General features: G+C 39.3%; 1 protein-coding gene across 7 annotated transcripts in view; it reads right to left on the bottom strand.

The window, feature by feature from the left end:
* The window catches only part of LOC139766238 (zinc finger protein DPF3-like), a 107,961-nt gene that overhangs the window by 81,161 nt on the left and 6,710 nt on the right, over positions 1-20,090 (bottom strand). For 4 of the 7 annotated variants that reach the window (XM_071694581.1, XM_071694582.1, XM_071694584.1 and 1 more), the window contains exons 3-7: positions 16,462-16,598; positions 14,077-14,187; positions 13,722-13,868; positions 6,835-6,894; positions 1,987-2,089 (exon numbers count right to left, since the gene is read on the bottom strand). In XM_071694581.1, the coding sequence (XP_071550682.1) occupies positions 1,987-2,089; positions 6,835-6,894; positions 13,722-13,868; positions 14,077-14,187; positions 16,462-16,598 (558 nt within the window). The remainder of the gene's footprint in view (positions 1-1,986; positions 2,090-6,834; positions 6,895-13,721; positions 13,869-14,076; positions 14,188-16,461; positions 16,599-20,090) is intronic. The other 3 variants (XM_071694583.1, XM_071694586.1, XM_071694587.1) reach the window with 1 other exon arrangement.

Here is a 20,090-nt window from a genome sequence, read left to right as displayed (position 1 = left end):
TGCATGTTCAGGCCCCGATCACTCAAAATCTTTTTCACTCCATCTTTCCACCTCCAATTTGGTCTCCCACTTCTCCTCGTTCCCTCCACCTCTGACACATATATGGGAACTTGTATGGGAGGGTATTGACTGAGAGGGTGAAGGCATGTACAGAGCATCAGACTGGGGAAGAGCAGTGTGGTTTCAGAAGAGGTATGTGTGTGCACATGCAAGCAGATGTGCCTTTCTTCTTCTGTTCCCTGGCGCTACCTCATTAATGCAAGAAACAACAATTAAGAATGAAAAAATCTGTAGGCACATATTTTTTTCATAATTGTTCACTTTTTCCTCCATGAGAGAGAGAGAGAGAGAGAGAGAGAGAGAGAGAGAGAGAGAGAGAGAGAGAGAGAGAGAGAGAGAGAGAGGGGGGGGGGGGGGTGGCTCATTCACTTACATCTATTCTATAGCTGTCATGTGTAATGCACTGAAAACATAGAACACTATCTACGACCAGGCCTCACAAACTTACTATGGTTTCCCCCTAACAGCTTTTAATGCCCTAGTTCAATTTATTGACAGCACTTCACCCCTGTACACGACATGGCATCCACTCACTCTGTCTCATGCATGACTTTCACCTTCCCACATATTCAGGCCCTGAGCAGTCAAAATCTTTTTCACATCATCCTTCCATCTCCATTTTATCCTCCCTCTTCTCCTTGTTTCCACCACTTCTGACTGATATACCATCTTTGTTAATCTCTCCTTGCTCATTTTTTTCAAATGTCCAAACCATTGAAACATATCTTATTCAGCTTCCTCAACCTTACTCTTACTACCACACCTTTTTCTTATCCTATTATTACTTACTCGATCAATCCTCTTCACACCACATATTCTCAAACATTTCATTTCCAAAACATTCACCCCCTTCTGTATATTCTTATCTATAGTCCATGGTTCACATCAATACATCAATGGGACAATTAAACCTTCAGAAATACCCACTTTAGTTAGTCCTCCCAGACAGCAAACTCTCCCTTCACTGATTCCTCAATACTCCCAAAATGTTTGCCCCCTTCAACCACCCCATCACTAACCTCTGCTTCTGCAGTTTCATTTGCTGCCAAGTCTACTCCCATGTATCCAAGACACTTAGCTTCTTTCTAGCTTTCTTCATGCAAATCACACCTCAAATAACCTTTCTCTCTGCACTACCAAATCTACATAACCTTGCTATTTGTTCACACCTTCCTAACCTTACATTTTCACACATTCTCCCAAACTCAAGATACCAATTTTGTTATAAACCTGAGAGTTATAATTAAGGCATTCAGCAGCTCATGCTACCTCTCAATGTTAAAAAGAAAAAAAAAGTGTTGTATCCACTAGTCATGGGGATATATAAGCCTGTTAAAAATGGAATGTAATAAATTCAACAATCAAAATACATATAAAGTCTGTAGCAATGTACTTATGTTGATTTAAACATTTGGATGACAGGATATGCTAATAATCTAGCATTCTTACTATCTGAGCATATTTTCAATAACACATTTAACAAGAAAATCCTCACTTGGTCCCCTTCTCTGTTCCTTCTTTTGGAAAAAGAAAAACCTGGAGGGGAGGACTTCTAGCCCCCCGCTCACTAAGATAAAAGCTTTCATATGTAAGAAAAAGTATATAAGCAAATTGAGTGAATCTTCAAATATGAAATATAAAACCAATTAGTCAAAGAGCAAACAATTAATCACGAAACATGCAGGATGAGAGTCACTGTGTCCTTTACACATCAAATTTCAAGCAAATTAAGCATAATCTTATACACTCAGTAGCCAATTCAAGTGTGCTGATCCAGGATATTTTAAAAATATTGTGTGCACTAACAAGCAACGGAAACAGAAATTACAGATGTGCTATCAAAATGAAATTATGAAATGACTTGAAGAACTAACATCTTATTACTATCTATATTTAAGGCAATTATATAAGACTGCACTTTCTTACGTTCACAAACATAAGGTTTGTTATTAGGATCATCGTCATCCTTTCTGGCATTCTTGGGGTTTTTCGAAGGGGTCTTAGGGGCTGCTTTCTTCTTGGTGCCACGCTGCAAATATTTGGGAGAAACTGAATATTAAAAAAAGGGTATCATTTCTATTTTCAACAAACTGATACTCAAAATCATCTCATTACCAAACTAAACAACATGTCATAAAGTGATGTGCAATTTTACGTATGAAGTAGTGCAACCATTAATGCAATTTAGTTTATCAATTGTATGACTCCACTACCACTTTTATGGCATTCTTGAAGCAAAAAAGCCAGAAATGACAGGGTTATTAGAAGTAATAAGCTCCTTAATCAGATTGTACTCTTTTTCATTCACTGATAATGATACAGCCTCACTGGAAATGACTTTTCATTCTCAATATAAGCACATACATGTTGAATCCAATACCACTTAGTTTTGTTATGTATCCCTATCAAATTGTGTAGAGCAACTGTTTTCCACATTCAGAATTTGTAATGTCATAAGAAATTTAGCTTTAACACTTTAATGGCCATATCCCTAGCAGCCTAATTAGAGACAAAGAACTGATGTAAGACAGCCCATTTTCATTAGCAGTAGGATAAAACAAAACAATGGTTATACTTTATACCAATATTACAGATCACAAAATTACTAGAGCATCTGGAAAGAAAATTTTCATCTCATTATTTTCAAACTTGAGAAGCAACATTTGATAGTGTACCATTCTATCTACCCAGCTATTTTTACCAGTACCTTTTTAACTTGTATATCTTCTCCTTTACAGAATGGTGGCTGATGCAAAACTTCCATACACCAGTATTCTGGCACTGTCAGCAAATACATTTACAGAAAGAATCCTCAAACGCAAGAATATACTTAATCCATTCTTTCATATTAGTCTTACTATTTCTCTGTATCTACTTCTAATCATTAAATTCATATAAACTTTCAACTTATTCTTTCCACTAGTACAAAAAACTCCATTTTTTAGCTTATCAAGAACTCTCTCTACAATAATGATCTCTTTATACTTCTCATTCATTTACTTCATAATTTCAAAATGAACTTCATACTCAGTTCTTTATTCCCTTCCAAATCCTGACATCCTCCACATACTTTATCTAAGATGACCTCTTAGCATCCTTGACTTTTTCCCCTCATATCCTCTGACTAATCAACCTTTTAACCAAAGAAGACTTATCATCCCTTAACCCTTTAACACTCAACAATGAAGATCACTGCCATGTAATCAATATCCATAACGGATCTTCATAATGAAGAATTCATAATACAATTCCAAATCAACGTTCTGGGTTGAATTTCTGCCCTACTCAGCATGACTGGAAAGTGATCACGATGTGAAGTACTTGAAATGATCAATCATAAGGTAGAAAAACATCACAGAACAAACTGAAAGGTCAGTAGCAGAAAGTTTTCCACTGTGTACATTATATCTGAAAGGACTAATACAATCAAGGATATATGTCAAAGTTTGATAATAAGCCAACAAATACTCTCCCTCTTGCATCTTGCCTATTGCATGCTCTGTCCCACAGAAGGCAGTACAAAATAAAGTCACCAAACAAAAGAAATGGACTCTGTAGTTCATTTATTAGGTCTTATAAATCAAAATCCATATGTCATCCTTATGCATTACTAATGAAAATGCAAAGTACTACGTGTGGGTGAATATAGTTGAGAGATGTTATGTGTCTTACATAAACAGTGATGCAGTTACAGTGGTTGTGTGTGCATCTCTGCTGCATTGTTTTGGAATTTTCAGTGACTTTTGAGCAAAATGACTGGAAAATGATGAAGTGGTGATAAGAGTGAAGGACCTCCTTCCAAATATAAAGTGATTGAATTAGAGATGAAAATGAAAATCATAAAAATGCATGAAGGTGGGTAAACACTCTTGTCTACCTCATATGAGCCTGGGCTTGCTATCTCAACAGTTAACACAATTTTGAAGACCTCATACAGACAGGAACAGTTAATGCGGCACAGGATGAAGATGAACCAATTGAAGAAACACACTGATTTAACACTCAGAAGATGGCTATTACATTTGGGAAATAGCATCAGCAATGGCACAGTTTAAGAAGACTGATCTAAATATCTCACAATTTTTAAAAAGTACACAGAGGAATTGATGAGACATTGGCTTGCTATTGAGAAAAATTACAAGGAGAAAAAAAAGAGCAACCATCCAATCATCTCGGAATGGTTGTGAGAGACTGAATGGCTTGCTCCGCCCAAATCTCCAAAACCTCCCACCTCATATGCTACAGACCCACCATTGCAACTCACACCCTCTGATGTTGACCCTAATGATAAGATCCCTACTCACAACCTCTGATGTTGACCCTAATGATAAGCTCCCTATCTCCTCTCCATCTTTTTTATCTAGCAATTAAGCCATTCTTCATATACCACAAAAATGCTGCCTTCACAGAGTCCAAGCAACACTAGGATTAAGGTAAATGGATTTCTTTTATAGTTTAAAAATTTCTTTCTTATGTTTCTTTTTTATAGTTAGTAACTTCTTTCTGTGGTGGGATTTCAAGTGTGCTGGTGTTGAAGTCTATACTTTGAGATGCAGCAAGTGTTGTAAGCTTGATGTGCAAGTATAGTAACGTGCAGTGTCCAATAGCAACAGAAAACAGGTGTCCGCACAACATGGTACCATAAAAAACAAACTAGTACTGAGGAGGGGAAGCTCAACTGTTCCACGTGATGGGACTTAAGGAGACCTTTCCATGGTTTACCCCAGACGTTTCACATTCCCTGTTTTAGTCTACTGACAGCACATCGACTTCGATATGTTACATTGTTCCAATTCACTGTATTCCTTGCATGCCTCTCACCCCCCTGTATGTTCAGGCCCCGATCACTCAAAATCTTTTTCACTTCATCTTCCACCTCCAGTTTGGTCTCCCACTTCTTGTTACCTCCACCTCAGACACATATATCCTCTTTGTCAATCTCTCCTCACTCATTCTCTCCATATGTCCAAATAATTTCAACACACCCTTTTCTGCTCTCCCAACCTCACTCTTTTTATTTCCACATATCTCTCTTACCATTTCATTAATTATTCAATCAAACCACCTCACACCACATATCATCCTTAAACATTTCATTTCCAACACATGCACCCTCCTCTGCACAACCCTATGTTTTGCAACCATATAATATTGTTGGAACTGCTATTCCTTCAAATATCCCTATTTTTGCTTTCCAAGATAATGTTCTCCCCTTCCACACATTCTTCACTGTTCCCAAAACCTTCGTTCACTCCCACCCTGTGACTCACTTCCGCTTCCATGGTTCCATTCGCTGCTAAGTCCACTCCCAGATATCTCAAACACTTCACTTCCTCTAATTTTTCTCCATTCAAACTTACATTCCAATCAATTTGTCCCTCAACCCTAATGAAACTAATAACCTTGCTCATATTCCCCTCCCCACCCTGTGACTCGCTTCCACTTCCATGGTTCCATTCGCTGCTAAGTCCACCCCTAGATATCTAAAACACTTCACTTCCTCCAATTTTTCTCCATTCAAACTTACATTCCAATTAACTTGTCCCTCAACCCTACTGAACCTAATAACATTGCTCTTATTCACTTTTACTCTCAACTTTCTCCTTTCATACACTTTTCAAAACTCAGTCACCAACTTTTGCAGTTTCACTCCAATCAGAATCAAGAGCTGTATCATCAGCAAACAACAAGTGACTCACTTCCCAAGCCCAACAGACTGCATACTTGCCCCTCTCTCCAAAACTCTTGCATTTACTTCCCTAACCACCCAACCATAAACATACACCCCTGCCACAGACCGACCTTCACCAGGAACCAATCACTCTCCTCTCTTCCTACTCGTACACATAGGTCTTACACCCATGATAAAAACTTCTCACTACTTCTAGCAGCTAATCTCCCACACCATATCTTTTAAGACCTTCCACAAAGCAACTCTATCAACCCTATCATATGCCTTCTCCAGATCCATAAATGCCACATTCAAATTCATCTGTTTTTCTAAGTACTTCTCACACACATTCTTCAAAGCAAACACCTGATCCACACAACCTCAGCCACTTTTGAAACCATACTGCTCCTTCCCAATCAGATGCTCTGTACATGCCTTCACCCTTTCAATCACTACCCTCCCATACAATTTTCCAGGAATACTCAACAAACTTATGCCTCTGAAGTTCAATCCCTCACCTTTATCCCCTTTGCCTTTGTAAAATGGCCCTATGCATGCATTCTGCCAATCCTCAGGCACTTTACCATGATCCATACATACATTAAATATCCTTACCAACCAATTAAAAACACAGTTACCCCTTTTCTTAATAAATTCAACAGCAATAGCACTGACAGATTTCACCTTCCCCAAGGCTCTCACCACCATCCAGTTCTCTGAGCTGACTCAGCCTACCATCACTAAAGTTTGCCTTCTAAGACTGCCAAATTTCACATCATCAAGCTAGATTATAAAAAGACAATGAAATTCTACCATGATGATTAATAACTCCTAATAATTACAGAATCATTAATTCATATTATTTTTCAATTTCATGATCACTTACTTTAGATGTAGATTACTGAATTCCAACTTTAAATTTGAATTTTCCAATTAACAAAAACTCAAGTTTACAAATAAATTCCTAAAGGAACTTTAAAAAAGGACAGACCCAAGTAAATATCAAGTAACAAACTATATTTAACAACAAAAATCGTAGTTTGTATGACACAGAAATGGACACACAAATGTCATCTATTGAAGAAGAAAAATGGAAAACATACCTGTGCATTATTCTCAGGTGTCTTCTTTTTAGTGGCTTTCTTAGGTATTCCACCAGCAGCCTCATTGTGGGCATAAACAAAGGATTTCACTATAGTGAGAAGGAAAGGTTGGCAAGCATTTTACAATATACTTGAAGGTGGTATAAACTTTATCATATTTCCTATGGAGAAGTTAAAGTACCATCAAAACCTGTTCCAAAGCAAGAACCAACCTTTGTCCATACCAATCATTATGGTTCAAGAAACCTATACCAAATGACTGAAACAAACTGCTGTATGTGCACAAACTGCCTCCTTCAATTAAGTGAAATGACCCACTGTACTCTGGAATCTGGAATTCAATACTATACCCTTAAAAATAACTACAACATTTTGCAGTATACAGTTACACTGTGGGGTTTCTATACTCAATTAAACTGATACAAGGATTTCTCAGCTGCAGAGGGTCCAATGGTCAGTGCTATAACCCTTGGTTTCATTTTAAGTCACATTCTATTCATAATCAATTCAACTTATCAACTCTCCTTACCATGTAAAGTAAATGAAGCTACTCACCAAAGATCTGGTAACTTCCACATGAAGATAAGTGGTAACCTTTCAATATACATATCTATGCCATATTCAATTTGTGATATAAAGCAAAATAATTCCACATCTATATATTCATTCACAACCACACCAGTTTATATATATATTTTCATACCTGTTCATTGTTTCCTGCATTGGTGAAGAAGCATAAGGTAGACAAGAAGAAACAGTCTTAATCACTCATAGTCACTCTCCAGCTGGCATGTATACCCCCATTGAAGTCACAGCCTTCTCCACAACCATGTCCTATACTACTTTCCTTGGCTTTCCCTGACCATTTCATATATCCTGGTTCAGTCCAATGTCAGCATGTTGCCCCCTGCATACCACAGTGCTCCAATTCACTTGTATCAAATCCATACCTTACTCCCTCCATTATGCTCAAGCACATAGCATTCAAAACCTATTCCATTACCAACTCAGTCTCTCCCTTCTGTTTGTCCCCTTCACTTCTGACACATATACCCTCATTGTTCAACCTTTCCTTGCTTATTCTCCACACCCTCTCCATCTCTCTCAACCCAACTCTTCTTATACCCTCATTGTCTACCTTTCCATGCTTATTCTCCACACCCTCTCCATCTCTCTCAACCTTACTCTTCTTATTACTCTATCATTTCCTACTCATTTCCTCATATTTCATTTTCAACACATTCACTCTCTTTTGTACATTCTGAACAACAGCCCATGCTCTGCCTCCAGACAACATTGTAGGGACTAGTGATCTCTCTTTCCACACATTCCTCAATGCACCCACAACCTTCATCCCCTCACCTGAGCTATGACTCACTTCAGCTCCCATGGTTCCAATTGCAGACATGTTCAGCACATTCACTCTTTTGTACATTCTTAACAACAGCCCATGCTCTGCCTCCAGACAACATTGTAGGGACTAGTGAACTCTCCACACATTCCTCAATGCACCCACAACGTTCATCCCCTCACCTGAGCTATGATTCACTTCAGCTCCCATGGTTCCAATTGCTGATATGTTCACTCCCAGGCATCTAAAACACTTCAATTCCTCAAAGTTTTCTCCATCAAATTAACATCCCAACCATTATGTCTTTTTCCAGAAATTAACTTATCAACTTTGATTTATTCACATTTACACTCAACATTCTCCTTTCACACACTTCCCAAACTCAGACACCAACTACTTCAGTTTCTCACTTCAATCTGAGACCATGGCCACTTTTTTTTTCTACCTCGGGGGCTCCAATCACAGACAAAAGTTCACATTGAAGTTAGGCCTTACTTGAAATACAGAGAGGTTTATGAAATGAAAAAAAGAAGAGACGAGGAAAAATATTTTCAAATTCTAGAGGGAGTGAAAAACCTGTCTAAAAAGTGCCAGGTCACAGTTATTGGGAAAGCTTCATGGTGTTGGGAAAGAAACCATTATCAAACTGCCCACCCTTGACTTGCCAATGGCCATGAAGTAATCATTAGATGCAACAACCTCCTGAGTATTGTGTGGTCTTGCTTGGGGTGGGGGTACACAGGCAGCAAGCTCATGAGCAAGAACCAAAATAATACTTATAGAAGAGGGAAAGTGAGTGAACAATGCTAGGGCAAGTGAGTGAAGTTTTGAAGTTAACCAGGGAGAATTGATTAGTCAAAGTGCTTTTGACTCAACTCTGTCAAGTAAGGTTGCAGTGCGAAAACCATCCTAGACATGAGATCAGTACTCCATACAAGGACGGGTCAATCCTTTGTATAAATGGAGCAGCTGTTTGGAAGAAGAGAAATTCTGACATCTAAACAGTATTCTCAGTTTCTTACGAGGCAGATTTAGCTATTTCTGTAATGTGGGGTTTCCAAAACAGAGTGAATGTTACAGTAATGCCAAGTATGTTCAATGAGTTAAGAGGCAGAATTGCATAACCATACAAAGAGATAGAGGAAAGTTGTGAGGAGTTTTTGTTAGAGATGGACAGAAACTGGGTCTTGGAGGCATTAAACTTACACAGATTTTGTTTACTGAAGAATTTGTGTCAAGATCAGATGGAGATCAAATGAAAGAAGGAGCAGAATTGAAGAATGTGGAGGAATGTAGTTTTAAGTTGTCAGCATATGAGTGCATCTGATTATTTGTATTAGAAAGGAATTCAATGATAAAAAGGAGAAAAAAAATGTAGGAGTCAGGACAGAGCCTTAAGGGACACAGCTGTTGATGAAAAAAGGGGGACAGCTGATCCATCAACAACCACAGAGATAGAAAAGCCAGACAGTAAGGGAGGGAAGCTAAAAGAGAGGAACTTAGATATGAGACCCTGATGCCACACCATCAAAAGCTTAGAACATATCAAGGGCAACTACACAGAATTTCCCTAAATCTTTTAGGGATGATAACCAGACATTAATAAGATAAGAAAGAACATCACAAAATATTGCCTTGTGGAAGATATACTGGTGATGAGAAAGAAGACCGAGATTCAAGATGTATGAGGATATGGGGGGTTGAGGAGGAATTCGAAACCTTTGAAAATGGTAGATGTCAAAAGAAGAACACAATAGTTAGAGGGGTTAGAACAGTCACCCTTCCTAGGGATGGGATGTACCAACATATACTTCCATTAAGGAAAAGTTCTGGTTTATAAACAGAAATGGAACAGATAAGCAGGTACAGGAGCATGGCCATAGGCATACTTTCAGAACAAGGGGACAAATGCCATCAGGACCATAAGCCTTGCTTGTGTTCGGAGACAGAAGAGGTTTTCGGGCAGTTCACAAAGAAATTATGGAAAGGGGCATTAGACTAACAAAAGGAACATTAGGGGGGAAGGAATCTTAGAGTAATCCATGTTAGGCTTGGAGGAGAAACAGGACCCAAAATGAGTTGTTCTGCCAATGGGAGAGTGATAACCTTAGCTAAAGACCAGAAAGACCTATCGGTGGATGATGAGGAGACTTTATCACACTTCCTTTGAATAATGGAATGTTTTGCCTCCTGGATAACATACTTGCAATGGTTATGGACAGTGATAAATGCTGAACAGGCATTGGAGAAAGGAAAGCTTTTCCAAGCACTAGACAGATCAGCTGAAGAGAAAGCTAGATACAAGGGCACAAAGTGAGGGAAGGGAGCGCAGAGATGAGACCCCCAATGCCCCCTCTCATAAGCTTTGGATATATCAAAGACAAATCCATAGGAATTCCCAAAATCTTCTAAGGATGATGACCAGACATTAGTAAGATAAGAAACTATATCACCAGTGGATTTATCTTTAGGCAATCATAAAGAAGCTTGAGATTCAAGATGTCTGAAGATATGGAAGAGGAGGGATTCAAAGAATTTTGGAAATGGTAGATGTAAAAGCAACAGCATGATAGTTAGAGGTTAGATTAGTCACACTTCTTAGGAAGGGATGTACCAGCAGATGCTTCCAAGAAGGAAAAGTTCAGATGTTTAAACAAGCACAAGAGCAAGTTCAGAGGCACACTCTTTCAGCACATGGGGATGGATGCCATCAGGACCATAAGTCCCGTTTGTGTCCACAGAGAAAAGCACTTTTCAGATATTCTAAAATGAATTACAGGGAGAGGCACAGGAGTTTATGTAATTAACAAACACCAACTGACTCATCTTCCCAGCACCCCAAACCATGAAAGACTGCAGATCTGCCCCTCTCCCTAAAACCCTCAAATTCACATCCCTTGCCACCCCATCCATATACAAATCAAACTGCCATGGTTACATCATACACCCCTGTTGCAGACCTAAATTCTCTGAGAACCACTCATTTACTCACATCTACTCACTAGGATCTTAGTAGAATGCAACTAAAGCAGAGGCCCCTATCTACAATCAGGCCTGACTGATCTTTTCATGGCTTCCCTTAACTGCTTCCTATGTTCTGGGCCAGCCCAATGAGAGCACATCATTTCCTGTATACCATATCACTCCATCGCTTGCACACCACATGCCCCCTTGCATGTTCAAACCAAAAACACTCAAAGCATCTTTCACCCCAAACTTCCACCTCTTCCTTGCGTTTCCCCCTTTTCTATGTTTTCTACTCTTCAAACATGTATACTTAACAATCTTATACCTATGTAATTCATACACTCAACTTGTCTCCCTTGCTTTAATACAATGAATCTTCCAATCCTTAGCTAACTCACCATAATCCATACATACATCAATTTTTTTTATTATACTTAGTCGGTGTCTCCCACGTTAGCAAGGTAGCGCAAGAAAACAGATGAAAGAATGGCCCAACCCACCCAAATACACATGTATATACAGAAACGCCCACACACCCACATATACATACCTATACATTTCAACATATATATACACAGACATATACATATATACACATGTACAAATTCATACTTGCTGCGTTCATCCACTCCTGTTGCCACCCCACCACACATGAAAAACAGCACCCCCTCCCCGCACACACGCAAGACAGCGCTAGGAAAAGACAACAAAAGCCACGTTCGTTCACACTCAGTCTCTAGCTGTTATGTGTAATGCACCCAAACCACAGCTCCCTTTTCACATCCAGGCCCCACAAAACTTTGCATGGTTTACCCCAGATGCTTCACATGCCCTGGCTCAATCCATTGACAGCACATTGACCCCAGTATACCACATTGTTCCAATTCACTCTATTCCTTGCATGCCTTTCACCCTCCTGTATGTTCAGGCCCTGATCAATCAAAATCTTTTTCATTCCATCCCTCCACCTCCAATTTGGTCTCCCACTTCTCGTTCCCTACACCTCTGACACATATATCCTGTTTGTCAATCTCTCCTCACTCATTCTCTCCATGTGACCAAACCATTTCAATACACCCTCTTCTGCTCTCTCAACCATACTCTTTTTATTACCACACATATCTCTTATCCTTTCATTACTAACTCGATCAAACCACCTCACACCAAGCACTGTCCTCAAACATTTATTTCCAACACATCCACCCTCCTTCGCACAACCCTCTCTATAGCCCATGCCTCGCAACCATATAACACTATTGGAACCACTATTCCTTCAGACATACCCATTTTTGCTCTCCGAGATAACGTTCTCACCTTCCACACATTTTTCAATGCTCCCAGAACCTTTGCCCCCTCCCGCACCATGTGACTCACGTTTCCACGGTTTCATCTGCTGCTAAATCTGCTCCCAGATATCTAAAACACTTCACTTCCTCCAGTTTTTCTCCATTCAAACTTACCTTCCGCTTAACCCTACCAAATCTAATTACCTTGCTCTTATTCACAGTCACTCTTAGCTTTCTTCTTTCACACCTTTACCATACACTTAAAAATCCTAATTTACCAATCAACAACACAAATCTCTCTTAAATTCAACTTCAATACCATTCACTCCAACTGTCTTGCCATATTTCATTTTATGCTAGGTTTTCACCACCTCTCTTCTTTTCACCATACAGCTTGACATGAGTCTCTCACTTCAAATACCTCCCCAACCCAAGCATCCCATACACATAAAACAGTCCTTCAAAGTATTCATTCTATCTCAACTTCATCTCTCTCCCAAGTGATCCCTTCACTAACATATTCATTTGTTCTTATTTTTCTCACTCTATGAACCTCCATCCATAACTTTTTCTTATTTTCCCTGAAGTTTGCTGATAATCACACCCTAACTTTCATTTGCTCTTTTTCAACCACTACACCTTTTTCTGAAGTCTAACCACTTTCTCTTGTACATCAACCAATCACTCATATTCCTTGCCTGAAAGTAACACCCATATACCTCTCCTATCTATTTCACTAGCAACTAACCTTCATTAACCGAAAGCTCACTATACTTTCTTAAATGCCCACCTCCCTCCTTCTGCATGCCACAAACTTCTCACACATGGCAGCACTACTTCAATAAATACCTTACTTTCCTCATCCACTCTCCTAGCTTCATTTAAATTGATTTTATGCCATTCAACACTCAATATCTCTTTGTATCTTTTCATACAAGCCAACCAAATTCACTATTTCACCTCCCTCTTCCCATCCATATCATTTCCCCTTTTCTGAAAGCCTCTAAAAATCTACATCCTTACCTTTAACCACTCAGCATATTCACATCCAAGAGCCTCTCTTTTGCATGAAGAGCATTATCTAATTCATAATTTCACCACAGTGCACAGCATTTAATATACAATCTAAGTAATTGTATATATTACACAACTTGTCGAAAAACCTTACACTGTAAAATAACTAAAAGTACATTAACATTCAGTCACTTACAATTATGATTTTAAAAATGAAAAAACAAAGAAACATCAATACTATGGGAAAGACAAGTAAAGTAGTTACATACCTTAGGCTTTCTTCCAACAGGTGCTTTCTTTCGTTTACTGCCTTTTCGATTGTATGTTTCATCATCAAAATCTTCTTCAGACTCAAATTCATCTTCTAATTCATCTTCATAAGGACCTTCATCATATAAAGCAGCCCAATGTTCCGGCTGCAACATCAAAACAATCTTTATTACATAAAACATTTTACAGATATGTAAAATAACATATTTTTCAAAGGGAAAGCTTAAAAGTCCAAAAAAAATAATCTCTCAATTCATTCTGTTTAATCAACATATGCCTAACCTTTTTCCACTCTTGAGTGCCCTGAATTTTGACACTTGACAACAGCAGACAATAAAGCAAACAAACTCTTACCCCTACAACGACTTTTTCCGGCGGCTGAACAGGTTCTTCTACAGCAGTAACAATTGCAGCAGGGTTTTCCACTGTGGTAATTGTATGCTCATCGGGGTCTGCCTTTGCTGCCTGAAATGAAAATAACATTTATTGAATAAAAATGAAATGACAGGAAATGGCATGCTACTACACAATAATCACAAACACATCATACCTTTGGGGTTTTTTACAGGGTGATAACTTGTACACTTCAGTAATAAAATCAAGCTTCGACCACAATCAAGAAAACGTTATGCATAGTCTCTCACATAATAGGCTAACTGAGAGGCAGATGGCAATATGACAGTTTTCTTAGTATAATCTTGACCATTCAGCTCCGACTATATATAGTAATCTAAAAGTTATATTTCTAATACCAGCACAGTAGAGAACTAATCAAATACATGTAAATACTAAGAAAAGCATTCAACTAAAAATCTTTTACTCAATATATTGATATACAAAAGTGAAATAAAGCAATGAACTGAGCAATAAATTTGGGGAGGTGGGGATCCATAAAGGACAAGCTCTCAATTTAAGCGAATGAGAGATAAATGTTTTCTTAACCTTTGTAGTTATGAAACTGGATGAATTTTTTTCTTCCTTGGCTGGGTTCACCTAAGGAGAATTGAATAAGGTTATACCCTTCTTTCTTCCAATGATGAGCTTCATTGTTCTACATTACAAATGTCCAAGATTTTGAGCGATGGCAGCCTGAACCTACAGGAGGGTGACAGGTGTTCAAGGAAGAGTGAATTAGAAGAATGTGGTATACCGAGGTTGACTTGCTGTCAATGGACTGAAGCGGGGCATGTGAAATGTCTGGGGTAAACGATGGGAAGGTCTGTGGGGCCTGGATGTGGATAAGGAACTATGTTTTAGGTGAATTACACATGACAGATAGAGACTGAATGTAAATGAATGTGGTATATCATGCTACCTTCTCAACCACTGATCTTTCCCTGGCCATGCTGTGGTAACATACCAACATTGATTAACTCCTGTTACATGCATTAAGAGAGGTAGTAAAAATTATTGTATCATTCCTCAAAACCAGTAATAATAGAGGCATGTTAAGTTGAGAGGCTGAAGCTCAAGTTATTCTTACTATTGTCCTTATACCAAAAAATGAATAGATGCAGGTCATTGGTGATGGGATGCATGACGTACTTATGTTCATTCAAACTTATGACTTTCAGGTACAAATTTTCTTTGGGCATATTAATCCTACAAGGTATTTTTTTAATACCTATTTTCTGTCTGGTATGATGCTGAAAAGGAGGGTAGGGAGAGAGCCTTCGCTCTGTTATCTTTTACTTCGTTTTTTTTTTTTTTTTTCCAAAAGGCCAGATCACCACACCTGGACCTTGGGTCTGTACAGTATCTGTGCAACTCAAATGTTGTGTGTGACTAGGAGAGACTGTATGTTTGTGGACATAATGCCACCAGTCCATGTGTGGATGAGGCAGAAAGAAAAGATAGCTAACCAGGTCAGAAAAGTACAACTTAACCACTGAACTGCTGGCTCAACACAATCATCACTTACCCTCCTGATACCCAGGTAGGCAATACCAGTAATATACCTCCCTGGTTGGTGGATGCCTACCAACTACTACCTATCAGAAATCAAAAAAGATTCTTATATATGGTGCTAGTGCTAATGGGAATAAGCATAATTAATCATCTATGCTTCAAAAGGTGGAGTTACTGAAAAAATCAGATAAAGGACCTTCTGTAAAGACTGCGTATGAGTATTATGGGTAGGATCATCAGCTGCATGTGATTTAGGGGTCAATTTCTATTTTCTGGCATTTTCTGTAGTCCTGCAATGGCCAGTTCTCAAGGTTGTCTGATTAAAGAGGTACAACCTGTACTCAACTAATATCATAAATAATGCAGTATGTCTCAAAACATATTAGATTCTTCAAAATGTTTAACCAATAACATGTTAATATTCATCATTAGAATGTTCAATGGCATTCATAAGTTGACAGGTCCCAATGAACAGTATGCATAAGCAAGTGAGTGCAACAAATCAAAGACTGGAGAAAAGATGTAGGGCTGGACTTCAAATGTAATCATAATTCTGTTGCAAGCACACCTCATCTTTAACTTAACTTCAATTTTTGGCATTTTATCCTCACATATAAAGGCACTGTTAACATTTTCAGATCTCAAAAAAACATATGGTAAGGCTATTCAATTTCTTAGGTATCTTACTGGATAAGTACAAAGAATCATGTAGGTGGTTTTAGGCGTCTTAACTACAAAAGAGGGTATTCTTCCTTGGAAAATAAAAGTAACGAATATATGAGGATATATAGTCAGTATCACAATGAAATTGGTGTTGAAAGTAAGTTTTACCTGCATAAGAGAACCAAGATAGGATCGTCGTTGTGCTTTCCATCTTCGTGCTGGATATGTGTAGACCTGACCCTGAAGAATTCCTGGCATACGATGTTTGTCACTTACAAATAAATGACAGTGTCGCTGTGCTACACCTGCCATGGAGACAATCAATTATAACTTTTAATAACAGAGAATGAAAGTACTAACAGCTACACTATCTATGGTAATCAAATTGATACATAAAATTCTTATGAGTAAAATTCAAGTTTTGCTAATAGTTCAATGACATACCACATATATACACTGTTTAAACCTTACATACAGGAGGGTGAGAGGCGGGCAAGGCATAGAGTAAATTGGAATGATGTGGTATACCAGGGTCAACATGCTGTCAATGAACTGAACCAGGGCATGAGAAACGTCCAGGGTAAACCATGGTAAGGTGTGTAGGGCTGGATGTGGATAGGGAGCTGTGGTTTTGGTGCATTACACATGACTGATAGAGACTGAGTGTGAATGAATGTGACCTTTTTTGTTTTTTTTCTGGCACTACCTCACTGGAACAGGGGGTAGCGATGCTGTTTCCTGTAGGGCAGGGTAGTGCCAGGAATGGATGAAAGCAAGCATGAATATGTACAAGTGTATATATATGTATATGTGTATATGTTGATATGTATGTGCATGTATACGTGCATGTATGGGCATTTTTGTATATATATATGTTCCAACAATGTTGTATGGTTGCGAGGCGTGGGCTATGGATAGAGTTGTGCGCAGGAGGGTGGATGTGCTGGAAATGAGATGTTTGAGGACAATGTGTGGTGTGAGGTGGTTTGATCGAGTAAGAAATGTAAGGGTAAGAGAGATGTGTGGAAATAAAAAGAGCGTGGTTGAGAGAGCAGAAGAGGGTGTTTTGAAATGGTTTGGGCACATGGAGAGAATGAGTGAGGAAAGATTGACCAAGAGAATATATGTGTCGGAGGTGGAGGGAACGAGGAGAAGTGGGAGACCAAATTGGAGGTGGAAAGATGGAGTGAAAAAGATTTTGAGTGATCGGGGCCTGAACATGCAGGAGGGTGAAAGGCGGGCAAGGAATAGAGTGAATTGGATCGATGTGGTATACCGGGGTTGATGTGCTGTCAGTGGATTGAATCAGGGCATGTGAAACGTCTGGGGTAAACCATGGAAAGTTCTGTGGGGCCTGGATGTGGAAAGGGAGCTGTGGTTTCGGGCATTATTGCATGACAGCTAGAGACTGAGTGTGAACGAATGGGGCCTTTGTTGTCTTTTCCTAGCACTACCTTGCACACATGAGGGGGGAGGGGGATGGTATTCCATGTGTGGCGAGGTGGCGATGGGAATCAATAAAGGCAGACAGTGTGAATTGCGTGCATGGGTATATATGTATGTGTCTGTGTGTGTATATATATATGTACATTGAGATGCATAGGTATGTATATTTGCGTGTGTGGACATGTATGTATATACATGTGTATGGGGGTGGGTTGGGCCATTTCTTTCGTCTGTTTCCTTGCGCTACCTCGCAAACACGGGAGACAGCGACAAAGCAAAATAAAAAAAAAAAAATATGTGTATATGAGTGGATGGGCCATTCTTCATCTGTTTACCGGTGCTACCTCACTGATGCAGGAAAGTGATCACGTATAACAATAAAAATATATTTATCTTTTACTTAATCGCTGTTTCCTGCATCAGCAAGGTAGTGCCAGGAAATACACTACCCTAATCTGATGCTCTGTACATGCCTTTACCCTCTCAATTATTACCCTCTCATATAATTTCCTAGGAATACTCAACAAGCTTATAACTCTGTAATTTGAACACTCACCTTTATCCCCTTTGCCTTTGTACAATGGTACCATGAATGCATTCTGCCAATCCTCAGGCACTTCACCATGAACCGTACATACACTGAATATCCTCACCAACCAGTCAACAACACAGTCACCCCCTTTTTTAATAAATTCCACAACAATACCATCCAAAGTCTTGCTGGCTTTCATCTTCCATGCAAAGCTTTCACTACCTCTTCTCTGTTTACCAAATCATTCTCCCTGACCCTCTCACTTTGCATACCACCTCGACCAAAACACCCTATATCTGCCACTCTATCATCAAAAACATTCAACAAACCTTAAAAATACTCACTCTATCTCCTTCTCACTTCACCACTACTTGTCATTACCTCCCCATTAGCCCCCTTCACTGATGTTCCCATATGTTCTCTTGTCTTACACACTTTATTTACCTCCTTCCAAAACATCTTTTTATTCTCCCTAAAATTTAATGATACTCTCTCACCCCAACTCTCATTTGCCCTCTTTCTTGCCACTTGCACCTTTCTCTTGACCTGCCTTTTTCTATTATACATCTACCAGTCATTTGCACTATTTCCCTACAAAAATCATCCAAATGCCTCTCTCTTCTCTTTCACTAACAATCTTACTTCTTCATCCCACCACTCACTACCCTTTCTAATGCCACAGGCATCTTTTGTGCAAGCCATCACTGCTTCCCTAAATACATCCCATTCCTCCCCCACACCCCTTACGTCATGTGCTCTCACCTTTTTCCAATCTGTACTCAATCTCTCCTGGTACTTCCTCATAAAAGTCTCCTTTCCAAGCTCACTTACTCTATCCACTCTCTTCACCCCAACATTATCTCTTCTTTTCTGAAAACCTCTAACGTATCTTCACATTTGCCTCCACAAGATAATGATCAGACATCCCTCCAGTTGCCCCTCTCAGCACATTAACATCCTAAAGTCTCTCTTTCGCGCGCCTATCAATCAACACGTAATCTAATAATGCTCTCTGGCTGGCCCTCTCTCATACTTACATATGTATGCTTATCCATATCTCTCTTAAACCAGGTATTCCCAATCACCAGTCCTTTTTCAGCACACATATCCACAAGCTCTTTACCATTTCCATTTACAACATTGAACACCCCATGTACACCAATTATACCCTCAACTGCCACATTACTCACTTTTGCATTCAAATCATCCATCACTATAACCCGGTCTCATGCATCAAAGCTGCTAACACACTCACTCAGCTGCTCCCAAAACACTTGCCTCTCATGATCTTTCTTCTCATGACCAGGTGCATATGTACCAATAATCACCCATCTCTCTCCATCCACTTTCAGTTTTACCCATATCAATCTTGAGTTTACTTTCTTACACTCTATCACATACTCCAACAACTCCTGCTTCAGGAGTAGTGCTACTCCTTCCTTTGCTCTTGTCCTCTCACCAACCCCTGACTTTACTCCCAAGACATTCCCAAACCACTCTTCCCCTTTACCCTTGAGCTTCATTTAACTCAGAGCCAAAACATCCAGGTTCCTTTCCTCAAACATACTACCTATCTCTCCTTTTTTCTCATCTTGGTTACATCCACACACATTTAGACACCCCAATCTGAGCCTTCGAGGAGGATGAACACTCCCTGCATGACTTCTGTCTCCCCTCTGACAAAGTTAAAATACAAGGAGGGGAGAGTTTCTAGCCCCCCGCTCCCATTCCCTTTAGTTGCCTTCTACGACACATGGGGAATGTGTGGGAAGTATCATTTCTCCCCTATCCCCAGAGATAGGGGAGAAAGAATATAGAA

This window comes from Panulirus ornatus, chromosome 57 (genome assembly GCF_036320965.1).
Source record: "Panulirus ornatus isolate Po-2019 chromosome 57, ASM3632096v1, whole genome shotgun sequence".
Lineage (NCBI taxonomy): Eukaryota > Metazoa > Arthropoda > Malacostraca > Decapoda > Palinuridae > Panulirus > Panulirus ornatus.
The sequence above is the reverse complement of the archived record's forward strand: the minus strand, read 5'-3'. Positions and strand labels throughout refer to the sequence as shown.